General features: G+C 37.9%; 1 protein-coding gene and 1 pseudogene across 7 annotated transcripts; one reads left to right on the top strand and one right to left on the bottom strand.

The window, feature by feature from the left end:
- Positions 1–1,657: 1,657 nt before the first annotated feature.
- Positions 1,658–22,399, bottom strand: LOC109039080 (uncharacterized). Of its 7 annotated transcripts, none has more exons than XM_072305620.1 (7): positions 10,816–11,174; positions 9,947–10,055; positions 8,618–8,728; positions 6,723–6,866; positions 4,032–4,207; positions 2,974–3,063; positions 1,658–1,818 (listed from the first exon to the last, which is right to left on the bottom strand). In XM_072305620.1, exons 4-6 carry the CDS (start codon positions 6,846–6,848, stop codon positions 3,009–3,011), a joined length of 357 nt encoding a protein of 118 aa, XP_072161721.1. In that variant the 5' UTR covers positions 6,849–6,866; positions 8,618–8,728; positions 9,947–10,055; positions 10,816–11,174; the 3' UTR covers positions 1,658–1,818; positions 2,974–3,008. The 7 variants fall into 7 exon arrangements, with proteins under 7 accessions (XP_072161721.1, XP_072161722.1, XP_072161725.1 ...); XM_072305621.1 differs by having other exon boundaries at positions 9,947–10,052; XM_072305624.1 differs by lacking the exons at positions 8,618–8,728; positions 9,947–10,055; positions 10,816–11,174 and adding an exon at positions 22,268–22,399.
- Positions 17,717–23,286, top strand: part of LOC109033217 (cytoplasmic FMR1-interacting protein-like) — a 28,112-nt pseudogene continuing 22,542 nt past the window's right edge.

Genomic DNA, 23,286 nt, shown 5'->3' with positions numbered 1-23,286 from the left:
TTTCCTGATTTTTTACCTCCCAAGTAGCATGAATTGCAATTTCATTGCAATGGATTGTGAGTTGATTGCAATTTTTGCTTGTTGCCTATACGTTCATTTGAAGGCGCTGAAAAAGTTGCAATTTTATTGGAATGAAGTAATGAACTTGCAGGAAATGTAGGTTATGCTTGTTGCCTAACCTTCTTTTTCAAGGCACTATAAAGACTGCAATTTCGGTGCGATCATGTTGAAACAAATTCACGCCATGTGCCTGGCATCCAATTTTCTAGTTGTTTTAAAGTTTTTTCGACTTAAATGTCTCACCTAACCCATATAGCCCTACATATTTTGAAAATTTTGTCACCTTTATCAAAATATTTTCATGGCAATATTGTAAATAAAATATTTTCAAAATATTTTGAAAATGTTTTTAAAACATTTTAAAGGAATATTTTGAAAATGTTTACAAAAAATATTTTTAAAATAATTCAAAAATATTGCCTGTAAACATGCATGTTAAAAATATTCCTTAAGAAAGTTTTGAAAATATTTTAAAAATATTTTTAAGTTCTCAAGTTAGTATGTGGTGTAATTTACACCGGTGTAAATTTAGTGTAAGTACCCATTACGTGATATCGAAAAAAAAAAATCAGACAAAAAAAATATGAAAAAAAAAATAACACGAAAAAAAATAAATAATAGGCAAAAGAAAGAAACCTGAGAAAAACGGCGTTAATCAAATCTATGATGAAAGTTGAGCCGCGCACTGACGCAATGCATGCTATAACAGCCTTAACAGGCGTGATTTCAACCCAGCTCACCATCAGCTCCCTGTGGCTCCGAAGAGTACTCCGCTATGACATTCGCGGGTCGGGTTCAAGCCCACTCAAGAGCGTTCGGTATTTTATGCTGCTAAACGTCGTAGGACATTAGGTAAGTATGGGTTCGAATTATTCTAATTTCCCCGGAAAATTTAGGGGTTGAAATTTAAAGGTCGTCAATATTGAAATTTCTTTGCAAAAAAAAATTGCAACTTTTTTACAATGAGGGGGTCAGATGTTGTAAAATAATTGCAATTTTCTTGCAAGAAAGTTGAAATCATCTGGAAATTTTATTTTATTTAAATTGCAACTTTTTCGTTGCAAAATGCTACTTGGGGAATGAATCGATAATCGTCTAATTACAAAAACCAACATATGTAATGAACTGAATAAAATGTTTCACTTTTCCATGTGCTAAACTGCAAATAGTTTTTTTTTTTTTTGTTTATTTGTCATTCAACAACGTTACAATAGAATTAAAAGATTTACATCAAAAGAGATAAAAAATAAAAACAGGTAAGAAAGGGGGGTACGAAAGATTGAATTAAATCATTAAATCATTAATCATTGTTGAGTGACTGCTGGAAACACCATCAGGCATAGCATCAGCATCAAGGGTCTTTTTTCTACTTTCTATCACGATCTTCACATAATTACACGTGGCCGTCCAATTGTCTTTTGAGCTTAAGATACTGCAAATAGTTGAAGAATGCTTGACACACTCGGAATTTTCTGATTCATGACCGATTTTCGAAATTTTTCCTGATATTTTTACTAACAGTGGCTGCTCTGAAATAGAAGACACATTTACTATTAATAATACAAGTTGGTATTGTAGGAAAAACAATAGTCTATACCTGAATTCATCCATTTTCCAGACTGCTTCTCCTTCAGAAGTGAAAATATCTCTCGATTTATTAACCACTTTTGGTGTGCAAGGAGGTGGGGAGGACAAGTTTATCTGATTGCTTTGCTAGTTTATCCTCTTTCTTGTCTAGTTTCATATCAATATTTTTATCTGAAAAATAAAACAACAAGGTAAATTGATTAGGATCGGAAGTTCCATATATTGATAGAAAATTTGACATATCGATCGAAAGAAGATTCAACTGATAGATCAAAAGAGGAGTTGAATGGTCCATAGACAAATGATTTGCCTCGTCAATTGAGAGACTTCTAGTCAATGAAACAGATGATCCAACTTATTGATTGACAGAGAATTTGATTGGTTGCTCAAAAAACAATTTGACTGGTTAATCTAACAGGTTAATGAATAGACAGTTTGACTGATGGAATGATAGAGAATTCGATCAGTTAATTGACAGGAAAGGACACTACAAAATTGTTTCCACTCTCTCGAGTGGCACTAACTGAAGTTGCTAAGCAGATGCGCTATTCGCAATATTCCGATACTTTCCAGGGGTTCCCTAAATTCCTGACTTTCCTGGATAACTGTATATTCTTTGACTTTCCAGGTTTTCTAGACTTTCGAAAAACAAGCAAGGGCTAAAAAGAGAGAAAAATAGGGGTCATCACTCCCGCAAGTAGCCCCTCAACCCAAGATTTGCCTTGTTTGTTGCGATTCGCAGATAAGGTATTTTTAACACCCTTACTTTATGTAACCCTGAAGACAGAGGCTAGAATTTGTGATACACCTTTAAATTTTCTTTGTTAGAGATCTTGAGTCAAGGGAGTTTCAAGAAGTATTTCCAAATTTTGGTTAAAGGATTACATGTCCTACAATCTCACACTCACAAGTATTGAGAAAAGGAAGGAGTTGAAAATCTTCAACATTAAATGTTCTCTTTTTCTTCTTCTTAGCTTTTTCTTTGTGCTTCGCACCTTCTTCACCAGATCCAACATCACAATCCTCATTGTCTTCATCATAGTTATTTTTTTTTCGGGTGAAAAGAATAAATATGAGGTTACCAAGTATCCTCGACAAATGTAACAAAAAATGACTTGGAATTATCTAAATTCTCAAAGAAAACCGTGTTTTTAATTTAACCCTTTCAATAGAACCATCGTGTCAACCTATCCACCATTTTGTGCATTGCGATCTCTCTTTAATGCAACAATTTAATGGAATCCATGAACCCTCAAGAGTTGGTGCCAAGTTTCAGACTTCTTGCATAATTTTCTATTAAGATATAAATATGAAACCATGTTATACCTAAAAAAAGCGGGCGTCGGAATTCACTGTTCATCTTAACAAAGCTCATTGATCTCCTTGATGATAGTGTAAATAAGCACATTAAAGTACCTAGTAATAAACATAAATAAGACTGTTGCATATAGGTATCTGTAGGATGGCACCCTCTCCAATTTTTTCCCTACTTTAGAAGATCAATAATATAATTTGACTCTAGTGTCCAATTTGAAAGTTACCAAACACTTAGTTCCTTAGAAAAATCATTGAAAAACTCAACAGTTATCATACGTTGATTCATTAAAAGCACTTTCCCTTTTTTACATTAGATAAGTAGTTAATTTTATGTCTTAAAAATAGTTTTGAGTAAGAACAGGAGATGTGGTCATTTTTTTAAAATCACTGCATCTCAATTGAGGGCTTTGGATGACAAGTGGGCTAAGAGCAGATTTTGCTATTTCAAGAGTAGGTTTTGAAAAGTTCAAAGTAGGATGGAGCCTTGTTGCAGAGAGAAAGTTCTAACTCAGTTTTTGACGCTTAAAAATTGGATTTTGGTAGTGGCTTCTTCGCAGAATATATTCTAGGACTAGTTTTAGTTTAAATCATTAATATCTAAAATTTTTCAAAAGCTGCTCTCAGCCCCCTTGTTTTTCAAGCCCTTCCACGGAATTTGCTTTAAATTTAAATTCCTGGAGCTCATTTTTTAGAAAAAGATTTGCTCTATTGTCTAAAATGATTTTCTTAACGAAACCCTTTTTGCTGTACAGACGCAAAGGTGCACAGCTATGAAAACTTCGAACGTCATTTTCCCAAAGCTTAAAAGCTTAACAACTTGACATCCGCTACCTATGCATATATGGCTTCATATACTTTCTGTTGGTGAAGATATGAACTGCAATTGCATCATATTAATGACAGACGGCGGACACATCTAGGCATGAGAGAGGGCCTTAAAGCGCCTCAGACTGCCATGTTTTGCCAATATATTTTTCCTGACTTGGTTTGTGGGATGTACATGGAGAATCTTCATCTAGCGCCTATTGAAAGAGTTAAGACCCTGAGAAAATACTTTGATCACTTACTTTATGTTAGCAGATAAAGCAAGCCTCATAGCTCTTGCCCAAATTGAGTCGACATTCTTGGCAAAGATAATCAGTGAATTCTGAATCACCATCGCAGCTTCAGCAAAATTAATTTCTTTTACTGCTGAGGAGTTATTGTAGAGATTTCTAATATTCCTCATGTATGCCTCCAGGTACTGAAAAATGTATTTGACAGGTGAGCGAAATAAGTAAGTATATATCATTTTTTCTCAGCTTTGTCATACCTAAATACCTACATTTTGCTTCTCTTGCAGACTTTTAAGGTGCACCTCTTAAGTGCCTTGATAAGCTTTTCCCTGATTCTGTAAAGCTTTTTTTTATCAAATTGTGGAAGACTGCAATAAATTTAAATATTCAGTTACCAACACACCAACCACTTTCTTATGGAACCATGAGGTAGAAAATGGAACACTGGACCACTCTTCTGAGGTGTCTTCAAAAATTAACATTAATAATTGTGCAGCCAGGTTGCAAATTCAAGAGATGGTGAGTTCCAGAAAAAATAAGTCACCATGAAGGCTTTTTCCTGAAATCTGACACCAAATTTTAACTTAATACCTTGAAAAATTTCTCTGCTTCAGTTTGGCAAACATTATAAAGCAAAAATCTGGAGCACAAGACGGACATAAATTCTGCATGAATGAAAGCTGGGCACTTTTTTTTCAACCTCCTTTGGATAATGGACATGAAGTTTGACAACAATGCATTAGAAGAATGTAAATCTTATCATTCAGAACTTAGGTATCAACCTCCAGTTTAAATCTGAATAGTACAAATGGTTGGACTGACAAAGATATGATTATGATTTCTCCTGGTGCAAAATTAGTTTTGAAATGATTTCCTTCATTTTAAATTAAATCCCAATATTCCTTTGAAGAGCATTCATCCACGAGGTTTGATTTTTTTTTTTGAAAAATGTACCAGTCAAATGGAAAATTTAATCTTGAAAATCAGGGTGAATATTTTTATTTTAGCTATTTAACATCAATTGATGATGAAATGTAATTCATATGTTGGAATATGGTGGTGAAAAGTTGTTGTATAAGAACTATGGCAATGACCTAAGAGCAAAACCAGGTATCCCTGTTTGCACGTTGAAGACTTCCTGACATACTGTGTGTTTTCTTCCGAAAATTCCTCATCATAACTTCTGGAGAGTTTTCTTAATTTTTCTTCACTCTTACAATTAGCAGAATACTCTACGCAAGTTTCATAGTCATAAAGTTAGTTGGCTTGCTCCGCTTCAAAAATAGGGGGGGGGGGGGGGGGGGGGAAGGAGCAGAAATTTTGAAACACAGCGATGGAGATACATGATTTCTCACTTTGGTGTACAGCTTCAACATAACTAGTTCAATCTAGAGAATCTCGAAAAAGACACCTATGTACTCATGAATTACTTACTTCAATGGTGCAAAATGAACTTCCTGAATTTTAATGAAGAAAAGACAGTATTTATGCTGATACATACTAGAATTAAATGTAATTGGAACTTCAATATATTCGTGGATGAAAGGCAATTAGAAGAAGTAAACGCACTAAAATATCTTGGACTCTACCTTGATGATAAATTAAACTTTGAAATGCATTGTGACAAAATAAGATCTAAAATAGCTTCGTCAATTTTTGTCCTGAGGATGTTAAGTAAATTCTGCGATAAAAAACTTCTTCTACTAGCCTATCACGCACTAGTCGAGTCTCATATAAATTACTGTATCAATACTTGGTCATGCGCGAGTAATAAACGGATAGAGAAAATCTTTATTCTCCAAAAAAAATCAATCAGAACCATTCTGAAACTGAAGCAAGACGATACATCATGCCGAGAACACTTCATAAAAAATGAGATATTAACATTACCGGCCAAAATAATTATGAGTCACTTAAAATTACTAGCTAAAAGGCTGAGGGGAGATAAGGCAGAGACACATGGGTATGGCACAAGATATCACCAATTTAGCAGTTTATCAAAGAACGACGCATACCTCACAAAGGTATGGAAATTCTTTGATAAATTGCCAAATATTATACAGGAAAGCATATATAGACCAACATTCGGTAAGCTGGCCACAAGGCATTTGATTGCAAAATGCCCGTACTCAATCAATGAATTTTTGAATGTCAATGAATGAATTTAAGACGATTTGTATGTAAATATGTTTATACCTATCAGTACCTTTATTTAGAAAATGACGTTTTTGTGAAGCCAAATGTGCAAAAAGCAAAAGAATAAATAAATAAATAAATAAACTTTGTTCACACTTTTAACTTAATTCTTTGTCCGTAAAAACAAAATGTTCTCATATCAAAGTTGTGCTAAGTAGATTACAGAATGTTGGTGAAAAAACGATGGACTAAAAAGGTAGGGGACATCTTCCCTTTAGGTACGATGCATCACTATGCATAATCTTAGTCATTATTACAAGCTGTAAGCTGTGTTTAAGCTGTAAGTGTTTGTTCAAAAGAACTTGTCAATACAAAATGCAATACTCCGAATTTGAAATTAATTTCTTGAGCCTGCGACATTTTAGGAGAGATCTTTGACAGGTTTTAAACTAAAATATAAGAAAAAAAGAACAGAAAAAATATGAGCTATTTTACCTAAAAAAGTATTCCAGTTCTCATTGAGTAACAAAATGATTTTACTTGATGAAAAATATTTATAACTCATACCTGAGACAAATCTATGGAGGCCAGTTTGGATAAATTGGTTGCTTTGAAGAGCAACTCATGATCAGAAATATCCGTTGCTTTGAAGAGCAACCCATGCTCAGAGATATCCAGTGGCTCTGGTGCCATTTTGATATGTGTTTAAATCTGTAAAAAGAAGGAATTGACATTAGGAAGAAGGCAACAAAATTCTTCGGGCTTCTTTTTTTCAAGTACCTGCAATATGATGAGCAGGTTTTTAATTGTTGCAAAAGCAACCTTCCGAAAATAATACCTCTCACTAAGAGACTAATTGATTTTTTGCTGACTACTTTTACTTGTGTAAACAGTCTATAGCAGATCATTTAGCCAGCCGTACAGTGCGGAGAGTGATACAGTAAGATTACCACTGAAGTTGTTACCTCAAACAGGAGTTTAACTCTTCTCAAATAAAGTTTACAAAGATACAAAGTATATGGCAAAATGCTTTAGTTCTTGTTGAATTAATTTAAGGTCTCTACATACCCACTCCTATCAATTAAAACGGAGAGTACACTGTGAACCAAGAATAAAGATTCATGAGTGTTGCACGAGTCAATACCAGAGAAGGTTGACAGTGGAGAGTAGAAGAAATTGGTCAAATAACTTTATGCCTTCAAGAGGTAGGATAAACTTGTGTAAAACTATCAGAAGTAATACTGCTAACTTGAGGTAGAGGTGTTGTCAGCTAAGTTGGCACTTGAATACACATCGTTTGCAAGCAACTATAATGTAGTCGTCCGACAGGAATCGAGTATGACTGTGCTGCCGTCAATCCCCTATTGATGTTGGACAATAGCGTCGCAATTGCTTGCAAGTGGAATGTAAACAAGTGCCAACTTAGCTGACAACACCTCTAGAGTGCAGAGTAAACAGGTACTTATTTAAGAAAAAATTAGAGTTGAAACAATGGAAACAAGACCAATCCACACAGGTCAGTCATTATGCATCTTCTTAAAAGCCACTTCCCCGCCTGGCCCTAACCCCGCGGAGAGTTGCTGTTGGGATGGATCTACTTATTTAGAGCTGATCTACTAGAACCAAGCATCAAAACATGATTCTGTTACCAACGCAACTGGCTCATTGAATAAAGAAAGAGAAACGATCAGGTGAAACAGTGGCTAACCTATCAATTCGCAGGAAGGTCTAGATGAGCTTTCAAAATGATGAAATTGGCCTCAATCACACCATGACTACATGCAGACAAACTAACTCTTTCCTTCAGAGATTAAACGACGTGAAAGTGAGAGAAAGAGAGAGTTACAGGACATATGGGGAATGAGGAAGTTACAATTCTTGAGGAGGAAATTCAGGCAGGAAATACCTGGCAATTAAGTCCGAACTAGGGTGATCATTAGATGTAGCGTTGTAGCAACAGTATTCACAGTTCTTGCTATTTGCAGGGGATTGGGAAACAAAACCTGTAAAACACTCTTCACTATGCTCAGAGGTTCCTTCTTTAATGTTAGCTTCAGTCTCACGCACAGGAATCGATCGTTGAAATTCTTGTCAGCATGCCCAGGCCAAGGGGATCAAGGTCTTCCAAGCGCAAAGCTCACACATTCCTCATCTTGTCCTGGCGTACCAACAGAGTTTCAAGAACCGGTTTGCATTCATTGATTGACTAGATAAGATAAGAGGAGATAAAGAGATACATCTAATCTTGGTCCATAGTAGAGTCTCAAAGACAAGTCCAGCGACAGACAAAAAGACATGTTCCGTCACTGGAGTCTTGTGACAATTCTGTTGTGTTGTAACATCGTAAGTTATGGGAACATCACTACAATCTCAAAGAGGAATCAGTAGTATAAGCTTCCTCGATTTAGTTGAAATAGAGGCGATTGAAAGCAATACCAGAAAAACGAATCATACACTGATACCTATACTTAAAGATCCACTCAGAATTTCGGTTTCTCCGCACTTCCCATGGCTTCTTCTTGATTTTCGTTGGCCCTCCGGTTCAATCTTCGTCTCGAATTGATGAAATACTTCTAAATGAGCAAAGAAGATGACAGTTTAAACGGCTAATAATTAAATAAATTAAAATTAATTGAGCGAACCGGAATTTGGGCACCGGCCGTGGATGCGCGGGTAAATTCATGCATGGCAGCCATTTTGAATCCCCCACTTCAGCTGGACGAATATCGAATATCGTATCGAATGCGATTGTTCGAGTATCGCACTATCGATTCTTTACCATAGCTTCTTACGGGGACACAGCTATAGTCGATCGTTCACGAAGTTTGGCAAGAAATCGGCCTCAACCACTGGACTCCGTTTTTCTCGCACCGGCTCACTGAGGAGAGAAGCCGCGGCTAGAATTCTTACGATCAGCGACCTTTCTCCTCATTTTACTTTTAAACTTTCAATCTTAGAGGAAAATGTCATAGGACCCGAAATAACGGCAGTAAAATTTCCTATCGGTTCATTACACAAAATTTTCGAAAAAATAATTTTCGGGACCAAAAATAAGGGTTTTAAAAAGGGCGCAGGCAAAAATTCTTATGATCAGCGACCTTTCTCCTCATTTTACTTTTAAACTTTCAATCTTAGAGGAAAATGTCATAGGACCCGAAATAACGGCCGTAAAATTTCCTATCGGTTCATTACACAAAATTTTCGAAAAAATAATTTTCGTGACCAAAAATAAGGGTTTTAAAAAGGGCGCAGGCAAAAATTCTTATGATCAGCGACCTTTCTCCTCATTTTACTTTTAAACTTTCAATCTTAGAGGAAAATGTCATAGGACCCGAAATAACGGCAGTAAAATTTCCTATCGGTTCATTACACAAAATTTTCGAAAAAATAATTTTCGTGACCAAAAATAAGGGTTTTAAAAAGGGCGCAGGCAAAAATTCTTATGATCAGCGACCTTTCTCCTCATTTTACTTTTAAACTTTCAATCTTAGAGGAAAATGTCATAGGACCCGAAATAACGGCCGTAAAATTTCCTATCGGTTCATTACACAAAATTTTCGAAAAAATAATATTCGAGACCAAAAATAAGGGTTTTAAAAAGGGCGCAGGCAAAAAATGTTATGATCAGCGACCTTTCTCCTCAGTTTACTTTTAAACTTTCAATCTTAGAGGAAAATATCATAGGACCCATAATAACGGCCGTACAATTTCCTATCGGTTCTTTACACAAAATTTTCGAAAAAATGGGAGAGGCGATGGAAAGGAATACATACAAGAAAAACGACTCGTACCTGTAAAAATCCACTCTGAATTTCGGTTCCTCCGCACTTCCCATATGGCTTCTTCTTGATTCTCGTTGGCCCTGGGGTTGAAGCTTCGTCTCGAATTGATGAAATACTTCTAAATGAGCAGAGAATATGACAGTTTTAACGGCTAATGATTCAATAAATTAAAATTAATTGAACGATCTGGGGACCGGTCGTGAATGCCTGGCCTGCTCATCGCCTTATACTAACTTGTTGCGTTGCGGCTATTCCACTCGTTTCTGGGGATTTCGTGTTAAAACAAGAAATTCCTGAGTTATTTTGACCGTAGAATTCATTTCTGACCTTACTTTTTTCAATAAAATGACGCAATTACCTACGCAATTTTACGCGTTCTTTCAAACTTTCCGGAGAAACATAAAAATGTATAAGTTACTCAAAGATAAATTTTACTCGTTCTTGTGGGCATTTCGTGTTGAAACTCGGTATCCTAGAGGACTTTTGATCGTAGAATTCATTATTGACCTTACTTTCATTGACACAAACAAAAAAAAAAAAATTGGCTGAGAAGTGAAAAGAAGGCTGTACGAATAAACATGGAAAATTTTCCCTCCAAAACTTTAGCAGTTATTTATGAGAGCCAGACCCAGTGTGCATTGAAGTACCATGTAGACCGTGAATTCATTAAATAACAAATATCTCATTCATTAGCAATGGCCATTTGATTAATAGTTGGAATAATACACAAAAATGGTGAACCGCGGCTCAGAATGAAACTCGGTCATTGCGCCTTTGAATGCTTTCGTTTACCTACTAGTAATCCCTGGTCGTATATGGCAGCATTCAAACTTAAAATTTTGAAGGAAACGATCAAAAATTAAAATTAAAGTACTCACACTTTACAATTAAGATTCCTAATCAGCTATTTCTTGCGTCCATCATTAAGAATTTTATCGATCGATTTAAGCACATGCAGGAACAAAAACACATGAAGACTCAGCGCGCCTCACATTATCAAACATGCAAGTGAACTTCCATCATTTAAAATTTGAAATAGTGACATTACTCAAGAGCTTACGTCCCAAAAAGCACTTTTACAATTAAACTTAAAATTGCTGAAGTAAATGATTACGATCGGAGAGGCATTTATGATAACTGAAGTTGATTTAGTTGAAAAGGCCGTAAACTATTATTACCGGTTACAGCAGCCATGTAGGCGTAGAACCATCTCGTCGGTGGCTCCGGCTCCCGTCCCCGTGGCTGATCCTATGAGCCGCAGGGAGTCCGATCCGCCGATCGCGACTGCTCGGCGCACTATGGTCCGCAGACTGGATTTAACGGAACTTTATTCGTTAATAATGCAATGCACCGTTTTAAAAGCTGATGTAACTATGATTTTTGGGTCGCTGATTTCATTGTACATCTTAGTTTAACAAAATATAAACATCCTGACCGAGACACTTGACTTAAAATGTGATTTCTGACGTTTTCAAGACTCTAGATTTTTCCCCCTATTCTAACGACGAAGAACATGTATAAACATTTTTTTTAAACAAATGTCTCTCGGTGAAACTTTGATATGTTGCTTAGCTAGTCATTCTGATTAAAAGCTCCTACAGCCCAAAGAGATCCCATGTGCGGTTTTCGAGGTATTCGCCGTTTTATATGCGTGAACGGAGGTCCCGCCGGCCGGACCATTGTGCGGCACTACTCGTACCCTTCCCTTCCAGCCCACTCCGGCCCCTCTCCGCTTCCCCGTCACCTCGAGACTCGGACACAACCAACTACGCTCACGTCAATCACGTCACTCATGTATTGGCATCAATGGCACCGGCTCCGGTAGTAGTCTTATGACCATTTCAATTTCATCCAGTTTTACTAGGGTGCTTTCCCATTAGGATGGTGCGGCGTTCTCTTCCTGGACCCACGGTAGAGTTGTTCAATTGTTCATCTGTATTTCAAGCTGCTAAATCCGAATATGACCTCGGTTTTTTTTATCACTCTCCAGTATACTCCGATAATGCCAATTTTTCCGAGCCTCTTGCGTTGAACCTTTTCCGGACTCAAAGTCTGCTAAAAATACATTTTAAAAATGTTTTAGATGTGTGATAAATCGATTCTTATGTATTTTGACTTGATAAACTCGAACATGACCTTTGATTTTCACTATCACCTCTCATTTAGCCGGAAAAATCGGTTTTCCTCGGAGAACGAGTTTTTTTAGTATTTTTGTGACGATTTTCCCATTCTGAGGAGTTTTAGAAATTTTCCGAGATCCTCTATAGGTCTGTTCTGATGTCTTTTAAGATCCATCGAACCCGAGTTTGACCTCTACTTGCCTCTGACAAAGCCTCGCTATCCTTACATTTAGTCCTAAAAGCTTCAGTAACAGTGGCCTGGCGTGACTATGCGGTAAGCGTTCGGTAGGAGTGCTAACTTTGGGGGAGGGGGGTCAGAAGGGTTCACCCTCCCCCCTTCCATCATAGTGTGATCGGGGGGACTCCCCTGGAAAATTTTCTAAAAATGAAGCCGCAAGAATACTATTTTAACCCTTTCTGATGAAAATTGTGCCAATAAATTGACGTTGTATTTTTTTTTTTTTTTTCTTTACTGGTCGTTTTCCTGTAATTTATTTAGTCAAGGGTGTTTTCACGATAATCGCTCACGGGAATAGCTAAAATGTCAAATATCTTAAAAAGAAAAGTGCACCAATTTTAAACAAATTTCATTACCTCATTTTAAAGGTATTAAACTTCCTTTTTCCAGCTTGATCGAATCACAGCTATCAGCTCCTTCTGCGGGACTGGAGGTTCAGGCAAACCAGGCGGCGCTGCCAAATTATGTCGGTTACGTAACCGACACAGCGTAATACCGACACTTGAAAATGCGAGATACAAAATTATACAAAAGATGAAACTTGGCAATTCTTGAGATATATGAGGTGGAATCTTATGTTCCCATAAAGGTTTTCTAAACTTTTAGGATTTCCTGTTAGTTTAATGATACAGATTAAGGATTTTGTGTAGTGTATAATTAGCGCTACCTACCTAAGAATCACTGGTTTACATAAAAATTAAAGTTTTCAGAATAAAAAAAGCCGACTTATTAGTAATGGTTTAATCAAGAGGACTTCATCAGCTTGATCAGCGAACAATTTGATGGCATGCAGTTTTTAAACTCCTGGTTTTCATCTGGCGCGATAAACACTGCACCTAATACAACTGCAAAAATACGTTGCCGAATGTGGCGACATTCTTTCTAGTGACTTTCCTACTTTCCTCGCTTAAAAATAAACATCTCAGTTCAACATGATAATTCTCTTGAACATTAGAGTCTCCTTTCAGCATATATTGCCAAAGAATCCATGATCAACAATGACTTACTAACGCAAATTGCTCTTTAGCTTCAAAGTCGGGGTTGGCGACGCGTAACCGACCGGACTTTTTCGGCCTTTAAAGTCTCGTATTATTATAAATACAATCATAATTTATCATATTGTTTAGCATGGATAATTCAGGGACATAATTCCTATTGATTTATCAGCTTGCTTTTCAACCGTTTGACTTTAAGTCGTTTATAACCCACGGCGACACGACTATTCCTTTTATTAAGAAATCACCCTGAAATGATTGCGTAATTTCGTAATACGCACCTGCAGGGAGAATGCGAAACTGGAAATGAGAGATGCGGCCCGCCCCGCGCGCTGCCGCAGGCGCAGGGGCGCAAGCGGAGGACGAATCGGCATGGCGGGCCGGAAATCCGGTTTGCAGGCACCTGTAGAAACAGCTCTGGACGGATGAGCGGCTCTCCTCTCCCGTTCTCTCCCTGCTTCCTCTTCTCTCTGCTACGTAGGGATGGCGATACTTATCCGATACTTGCAAAGTATCGATACTTTCGATCGATACTTAACGATACTCGGCATCGATACTCCACGATATCGATACCATGCAGTATCGATGCCAAGACCCCAGTATCGACGGTATCGATACTTAATCTGATTTGGCCATGAAGAAGGCCTCTTTTTCTTTTTTAAAAAATTCTCTCCCCACTATTTCACCTTCATGATGCACTGTGACAAACGACGGAGTAATCAAGTTTTAAAGGCTAAAGGTAAAAGCTAAAGGTGGTAAGGAAAGAAATAACACTCGGAGGACGCTTTTAGATCACCTTTATGGGCAAGGTATCATACCGAACTGAAACTGAGAAATGAAAAACTGGAGGAATCAAAACTTTACAAAACAGCTGACGCTTTTCGCCAACACGCCCCCTCAAAATTTAACTTGGGGATTAAATTTTGACATTGAAAAATGAAATGTAAATTTGAAATGTAAATTTGACTTTTTTTTTTTTTTTTTTTTTTTTTTTTTTGGGGGGGGGGGGTTTAAAACGTCAAAAAAATTTTTTTTTTTTTTTTTTTTTTTTTTTTAAAAAATTAACTTTATCTAATATCTGGGAAGAAAAGAAAATAGATTCAACATTTGTTGCAAGGATGAGGGAAACCCAGATGAAAACCTCATCAAATCTCTCACTCGGTACTGGCTGATTGGAGCCCAAATTCAGCTCTGAATTTCAAGAAGGTCGGAGTTGGTAGAGGCTTCGTGAGCAGATCTGCTGGCTGATCACCTGTGGACAAATGATGAAGGATAATAGTATTTTCTTCAACTTGCTCTCGGGAAAAGTGATATTTAATATCGATGTGTTTCGATCTTTTATGACTAGACGGGTTGTTAGCAATGCTAATACAACCGTTATTATCCTCATAGATAGGGATTGGCCGTTGTATTGCCAAATTTACGCTATGCAGTAATGACTTCAACCAGAGAGCTTCCCTAACCCCTTCAAATAGGGCCATGTATTCTGCCTCTGTAGACGAGGCAGCAACAGATTTCTGTTTCTTTGTATTCCAACTAACGGTGCACACACCAAACAGTTTGAAGAAAAACCCAGTGGTACTTTTCCTGTCCGTTGAATCTCCTGCCCAATCAGAATCAACAAATCCACTTAGAATATGCTCATGATCATTATTTCGTTTATACGTAAGTTTCAAAGCACGAGATCCTTTCAAATATCTCAGGACTCGTTTTAAACACTGCCATAGCTCCTTGTTATTTTTACTAGCGAATCGACTCAAAATATTTACTGCAGTGCTTAAATCGGGTCGAGTACTCAGCATTATATACATGAGACATCCAATAAGGCTTTGGCAAGGCGCGTCGCACCTTTCGTCTGAATTGAGAGCTTCGAAGTTTAATTTGCTCGGAAGAGGGTTGCATTTTTTAAGGACTGCGTCAATGTAAGCGCATTGACTCATGGTTATCTCTTCATTACCTCTTTCGAATTTAATTCCCAAGAATAATCGAATGCTGCCTAAATCTACCATGCTAAATTCACTCATTAAATAGCGTTTGAAACTCATCATTGTTTTAAGATCTTTGCAAATTATTACCACGTCATCGACGTAAAGAATAACGTAAATATTTTTGGAAATATCACCCCTATCCAAAAAGTAATAATGCAACGGTCCGCAGGTGAAGTTTTGAAATCTACCTTAAGGAGTTTTATTTCAAAAGTTTCAAACCAGCATCGTGCTCCTTGTTTAAGACCGTATAGTGCCTTATTTAGTTTGCAAACGTGATTTTCTTTACTCTCCATCCCTTCTGGTATTCTCATGTAAATTTCCTCTTTTAGAACTCCATTTAAGAATGCAGTTTTGACGTCCATTTGGTGAATTAACAGGTGCTGGGCCCATAACCTAAAGGCTAAAGGTAAAAGCTAAAGGTGGTAAGGAAAGAAATAACACTCGGAGGACGCTTTTAGATCACCTTTATGGGCAAGGTATCATACCGAACTGAAACTGAGAAATGAAAAACTGGAGGAATCAAAACTTTACAAAACAGCTGACGCTTTTCGCCAACAAGTTTCTCAAGATGATTATACTTCAATAAAAATGGTAAAAGCTCAGTTCGATAACTGTAGTTAAGGGCTCAAAATAGTTGACTAAGGACGCGAACAGGGCTTTTTCGAGAGAGGCGTAAATCTGGCGGAATTTAACGGCCGACAGATCGATACCTCATAAGTATCGAAACTTCAGCTCGATGATCGATACCGGTATCGATGCTTAGAGTCGATACCAGTATCGATACCGAGTATCGATACTTCCCTGAGTATCGACATCCCTACTGCTACGTTTACATCGCGAGCGCGATCCAAACCCCCTCAGCTCTGCCCCCCCTGCGCCGCGCCGGTGCCTCGCCACTCCTCTCTCTCTCTTAACCCTTCCCTTACCCCTTCATCATCGCCTCGCCCCGCCCGTTCCCCTCTCGCTCTCAGGTTTGGTACCCGGTGCGGTCCGCGTCGCAGGATTTTCTCTCTCGCCTCAAAGAAGAAGAAAGAAGAAAGAAGAAGAAGAAAGAAAGTCAATAGAAGTCGGTAGAAGTCAATTTTCTTACTTTTGCTCGTTTGACCGAAATGTATCATTCGTGGAGTTCATGAGTTGATAGACACGCAGTATTACGTAGTATTAACTAATACTACGTGTTCTATCAATACTTTTGAATGAAGTGTTCGTTATATTTGTCCGCCCTTTTGCATTGGTTTATGAGTTACCTTACCCACGAGTCTCCAAAACACTACTTCCTGGGATTGTGCTCCTCTCAGCCGACTCTCATATTGGGTCTAGTAGAATAGGGCTGAAAAAGAGTTGTTCTTGAAAAATGAAAGGCATCTACGGGTGGAAAAGGGTAAGAAGAGATGGTATCAAAATGACTCAAAAGGTGGTGGGAGGGGAAAAAGTGCAGTTTTAAGGGAGTGAGATGGGCTGAATAATCGCGTATTGATGTGAATCAATTAACATAAGTAAGGTCAAAAATGGGATTTTCGATGAACATACCATCAAGTATCAACAATAAAACGTGAATTTTCAACCGGAACTAGTAAAATCTATCTTTGAATAACTTCTTCTCACTCCGATACTAAAAGTTTGAATACCTCCCCCCCCCCCCCCCCGTGGCGTGTGGTGGGTTTAATGACAGGGCAAGCTCTAGCGTTCGTAATCCAGGGGGGGGGGGGTTGTTTAACGTAACCTAGCCCCCATTCCTCCCTCCTCAGGGAGCCTCCCTAGAAAATTGTTAAAATTTAGATCCTCGCGAACCTCAATTTACTCTATTTTTCGGTTGAAATCTGATGAACGTCCTGAAAAACAATGGTTATATTTCATTCTCTCTTACTTATATGATTTCCATTTGCCACTTATTTGGATCGCGTTAAACAGAAAGGAACCAAGCCACATCAGCTATTGCCAAATTTAATTGGGCAATTTAATTTTTTACTTGAAAACGGTTGTGCGGATTTTTGTGCAAATTTCAATGAAAATTCTCCATGAAACGAAACAAATTCCCTTAAAGTTTCCAAGAGATTCGAACAAACGTTCTCTCGTAAAAAATTTAATTGCCCAGTTAAACTTGGCAATAGCTGATGTGGCTTGGTTCCTTTCTGTTAAACTCGGTCCATTTGAGGTACATCACGTCTAGTCGTTACTCCACAGCGTTTAGAATTTTTTGAGTTATTATACTTCTCAAAAAAACAATCTCTCTGAGAATAAACATGCTTGAGAATTGTCTGATTCATCACCAAGTAGATCCAAGTGAGCGGCATATTATTGAAATAGAGGACACAATTGGCTCGGAGGGAGCAATCGCAACCGCGACGGGAAGATGGAAGATGCAACAGGATAGCGGACAGCGCATCGGAGGCAAGAGCAGCGAGGCGCTCGAACTAGGAGCGTACCGCTCTCCCCGCCCCGCCCGCCTTGATTCAGCTGCATTCCGCCGCCGAGCAGTCTGGCGCCCAGATAAGTCGCCTGGCGCTCCGCTCAGCCCTTCGCAAGCGATTCTTTAGAGCATGAGTTGGCCCATGTTCGCTGCGCCATGCGCCACCTCCGTCCGCTCTGCCGCCGCTTTCCTACTTTTGTGGCTGCTGCATACGTAACTCTACCTATCTCTTTCTGTTTTTAATGCAATTTACTTACTAATACATTTTGTACTTTTCCTCTTTCCTCTGAAATATTTGGGCAAGCGCAGTGCTTGCCTTGCTTATCCGGACCGCTTGCCGCCCCCCCCCCCCCCCCCCCAAATTATGTGTCATCATCGTTTGTGTCAACATATATATTGGCATAAGTTTGGTTATAAATGAATTTTTCGATCAATATATACCATTAGTTTGCGAAGTTTCAACACGAAATGTCTACCAGGACGAGTGCAATTTATCGGTGAGTACCTTTTCTTTGTACCCTCGAGATCATGTGTTATGTGTTTGTGTCAACAAATCAACAAAAGTAAGGTCAAGAATGAATTCTACGATCTAAAGTCCTCCAGGAAACCGAGTTTCAACACGAAATGCCCACAAGAACGAGTAAAATTTATCTTTGAGTAACTTCTACTTTTACGTTTCTACGGAAAATTAGTAAGAACGCGTGAAATCTGAAATTGTGTATTTGCGTCATTTCCTCGAGAAAAGTTAGGTCAATAATGAATTCTACGATCAAAATAACCGATGAACCCTTTCGTTTAGCACGAAATCCCCTCGAACGAGTGGAATACTAGCCGCAACAAGTTAGGAAGTAAGGCGATGACCGGGCCGGAGATTCTAAAATAGGATTTCGCTCCACCGTGATATGAGCCGGCAAAACGGAGTCCAGGTGCCGAGGATGGCCGAGGTGGATTTCTTGCCAAATTTCGTGAATGATCGAATATCGCTACGCCCCCGTTAGAAGCTATGGTAATGAATCGATAGTGTGATAATCGAACAATCGCATTCGAAACGAGTATTTCGATATTTTCCTCTAAGATTGAAAGTTTAAAAGTAAAATGAGGAGAATGGTCGCTGATCATAAGAATTTTTGCCTGCGCCCTTTTTAAAACCCTTATTTTTGGTCACGAAAATTATTTTTTCGAAAATTTTGTGTAATGAACCGATAGGAAATTTTACGGCCGTTATTATGAGTCCTATGATATTTTCCTCTAAGATTGAAAGTTTAAAAGTAAACTGAGGAGAAAGGTCGCTGATCATAACATTTTTTGCCTGCGCCCTTTTTAAAACCCTTATTTTTGGTCGCGAAAATTATTTTTTCGAAAATTTTGTGTAATGAACCGATAGGAAATTTTACGGCCGTTATTTCGGGTCCTATGACATTTTCCTCTAAGATTGATAGTTTAAAAGTAAAATGAGGAGAAAGGTCGCTGATCATAAGAATTTTTGCCTGCGCCCTTTTTAAAACCCTTATTTTTGGTCACGAAAATTATTTATTCGAAAATTTTGTGTAATGAACCGATAGGAAATTTTACGGCCGTTATTTCGGGTCCTATGACATTTTCCTCTAAGATTGAAAGTTTAAAAGTAAAATGAGGAGAAAGGTCGCTGATCGTAAGAATTCTAGCCGCGGCCTCTCTCCGCCGTGAGCCGATGCGAGAAAAACGGAGTTCAGTGGTTGAGGCGGATTTCTTGCCACACTTCGGGAACGATCGACTATAGCTGTGTCCCCGTAAGAAGCTATGGTAAAGAATCGATAGTGCGATACTCGAACAATCGCATTCGATACGATATTCGATATTCGTCCAGCTGTTTGAAATTCAACATGGCGGCCATGCCATGCATTTTTCATTTTTCCGCGCAATCTCGGCCGGTCTTCCGATCGCTCAAGCTCAATTAATTTTAACTTCTTTAATTACTAGCCGTTAAAACTGTCATCTTCTCTTCTCATTTAGAAGTATTCCATCAATTCGAGACGAAGATTTAACCCCAGGGTCAACGAAAATCAAGAAGAAGCCATGGGAATTGCGGAGAAACCGAAGTCCTGAGTGGATCTTTACAGAGGTAGGAGTCAGTCGTTTTTCTTGTATTCCTTTCATTTGCCTCTCTTTCAACTTAATCGCGGAAGCTTACAGTATGTAATGATTCTTCTATGAGAACGGAGTGAAGTTGCCATAACTTAAGATGGTACAACAGAATTGTCATCAGACTCCTGTGACGGAACATGTCTTGTCTGTTGCTGGATTTGTCTTGGAGACTGCTGTGGACCAAGATGTACACTCTTTATTTCCTCTTTTCTCATCTAGTCAATCAATGAATGCAGACCGGTTCTTGAAACTCTGTTGGCATGCCAGGACAAGATAAGGAATGTGTGAGCTTTGCGCCTGGAAAACCTTGTTCCCCTACGCCTGGGCATGCTTATAAGGATTTCAACAATCGATTCCTGTGTGTTTCATTCAATTCATTGCGGTAGGTATTGCAAAACATGATACGTCCTACCGCTGTTAATGACACCATAAATCGAGTTTTTCAAGGCGAGATACCTCGGTTAATATTCAACGTAGAAATTTGCTGTTTGGCCAGATCTTATCATTTTTAGTTGATCTGCAAGAATGAAGTATCATAACACAATTATTTTGAGACCAGCACAACTGGCCCATTCTCCCACCTATGTTGTATTTCCATTGTTTCAAGTCTAAATTTTTTGGAATTACCTGTTTACTCTGCTATCTAGAGGTGTCATTAGCTTAGTTGGCACTTGATTACGTTTCTTTTGTGAGCAATTGTGCTGCAATTGTCCAACAGTAATAGGCGATTGATGGCAGCCCGATCGCGAGCTTATTCAATCCTCGATTCCTGTTGGACGACTACACTACAGTTGCTTGCAAACGATACGTATTCAAGTGCCAACTTAGCTGATGACACCTCTACCTCAAGTTAGCAGTATTACTTCTGATAGTTTTATACAAGTTTGTCTTACCTCTTGAAGGCATAAAGTTATTTGAACAATTTTATCTACTCTCCACCGTCAACCTTCTCTGGTATTCAAAGACATTATGTCTTTGCTGGTATTGAATCGTGCAACACTCAAGAATATTTATTTTTGGTTTACAGTGTACTCTCAGTTTTTAAGTAATTAGAGTGGGTACGTTTTCAAAACCCTTCATTTCTCTTAGTTCCATGTACAACAATGCTTGCTTGCCAAGTCACATTTTTATGTCTTTGATGGTTTTTTGCACAAAGGAGGTCAACTTCTCAAAATGGTGGCAGATGAGGTTGAATTAACTGATGCCTTATGCAATGTTGACGCCTTAGATGAGCTTATGTTACATAATTAACAACTGTGTATCAAAGCTTAGCCATGCTCTGTCATTTATCAAGCTAACTTCGATACCAACTTCGAAGACCGAAATGGGTTCATCACTGGCATAGCAGAGCACATTGAAGAAGCCACCGTTCATGCCAGTTTGAGAAGCTTCACATTCCTGCTGCTTGACCACTGTTAATCCGTCTAATTGAATGGATGATGAATAATATTCAATGATTTTCAGAAAAATCTTGCTTTTCCAAGATAATTTTGAGAAAAATGAGAGGAAATCCTAAGTTTTTAGCAGGGAATGAATAATATCGACTACCGATAACATGCTTAAATCGGAAGACTCTTTCACTCTTACCTAAATCATTACAGAACTATGGCAGTATCAGAAACATCGTATTCAAAAAGCTAGTTCCATGCAAGTGTTTTCAACTTAAAGCAGACACTTTGAAAATTGGTAGAGGCATCTATTTTAGAATAAAATCAGAAATTTATGTTCTTTGTTGATGGAAGGTCATTTGAACCTTGATTTAAATTTAAAGATTTCAAACTATCCAAGGAATTCATTGCAGATTGACCTTTAAATGTAAATGTATCCATTTTTGAACCTTTATATTATATGCACTGAAAACAGTCAATAGGTTTTTTCATTGAAATTTAATCGACTCTGGTTTTGGTCGTTTTATAAATTCAGAGCTTTGCCATGTTGTGAATTTAAAGTTGTCAATCTACCAATCCTGTAAAATATCTATTTGTAATGCTCCAGAAGGAACTGTTGGAAGATGGCTTGGAACATACGGTCATGCTGTGCACGTGGCGATGTTGCTCTCGAGCCATCCCGCAACCGAAGTCCAATGAGCAGCCGAACTGGGTGGAAATCTATGAAAAGACTGCTGAAGTATTAGCCATTGAAGTGAAAAAGCTGCTTAATTTCATGTATTTTCTGGTGAGCATTCTAATTTTGTTCGTTTTCGACATTCGGTAGGTAATTGAAGTGGTGTATTTTAGGTGAAAACTTGCATCACGTTCTCTATCAATGTGTCTAAGATGTGTAACTGATCTTGCCGGCCCAGAGAAACATGCAAGAAAAAAGGGATATTTTAATGCTTCAAACCACAATTTCCACTAATTGCCACAATGCTAGAACATAGTTTAGATTACTTCTCTTGTTGACTTTATCGGCCATACTTTAATTATTGAAATTTTTTTGTAAAACTTTTTCTTACCGATTTTTCCTAAGACTTGTCGATTGTACACTACAGCTGTTTCGGGTTTTCACCCATCGTCAGGTGATTTAAAAATATAAAAACTAAAATTTTTCACGGTACGTTTTCGCGATCGCGGGTTGTCGATGTCCGCGTCCGCGTTCGCGTTCGAGGCGAGACTGATAACCCTGGCATTCTTCCTCACTCCCTGTTATCACGTAGTAGTCCATCAAGGTGGGAGGGGTAATCACTGTTGTTATGGTACTTTCTGTCTGAGAATTAAGGATGGCTTTGGTCTTAAATCTATCTATTTCGAGTTGTTCACAAACGTTCATTTTTTTGCCCTTTTTGCATTTTCTCATCACCTTTACTTCACATTTTTCAAGAGGATGTTTTGAATCAATTAGATGGTCAGACAGAGATGAGTAATCGAATCCAATCCAATCCAATCCAAATCGAAACAGCTGTAGTGTACAATCGACAAGTCTTAGGAAAAATCGGTAAGAAAAAGTTTTACAAAAAAATTTCAATAGTTTAGGTTACCCACCTGACACCTGTAGTCTTTAGTTATATAATTTAAAGACAAATAACTAAACGAAAGTATATCAATTACACTGATAAAACGATTAAATTAATTATCTTAGTCTTTAATGTTAAAAATTTTGATAAAAATATTTCCTTAATCAACTAAAATTACTTCCCTCTGCTTTTTAGTTCCGTGCAAAAACTGGTAATGGTGCCTTTATTGCACAACTGTATGATCTTTTATTTATATAGTATGATTTGGTACAATTGAAACAATAAAAATTGTTCTAGTACATGCAAAATGCCGGTCACTGTGCCTGAAATTACCTGGCGCATTTAGCAAGAAAACGTCTTGGCTGTGGACTTGTCAGAGGTCTTAGTCTATTTGATATTCATTCAGTTTTTCAGTCTATTGAACTTCCATCTTATTTTTGCTAATATTCATCGGAAAATGGGTTTTTTTCTAGGATATATATGCCTTAGGTTTAGATCTCAATTGGTTATACAATGATAAA

Source organism: Bemisia tabaci, chromosome 10 (assembly GCF_918797505.1).
Source record: "Bemisia tabaci chromosome 10, PGI_BMITA_v3".
Taxonomy (NCBI): domain Eukaryota; kingdom Metazoa; phylum Arthropoda; class Insecta; order Hemiptera; family Aleyrodidae; genus Bemisia; species Bemisia tabaci.
This window is presented reverse-complemented; position numbering and strand designations above follow the sequence as displayed.

Bases quoted from the DNA above. Each gene is read 5' to 3' on its own strand.
- LOC109039080 (XM_072305624.1), bottom strand. From the start codon at position 6,848: ATGGCACCAGAGCCACTGGATATCTCTGAGCATGGGTTGCTCTTCAAA. The intron at 4,208-6,722 runs GTATGAGTTATA...TACATTTTTCAG, and splicing joins CCTCCATAGATTTGTCTCAG to TACCTGGAGGCATACATGAG. The intron at 3,064-4,031 runs GTAAGTGATCAA...GTTTATTACTAG, and splicing joins GCTTTATCTGCTAACATAAA to GTACTTTAATGTGCTTATTT.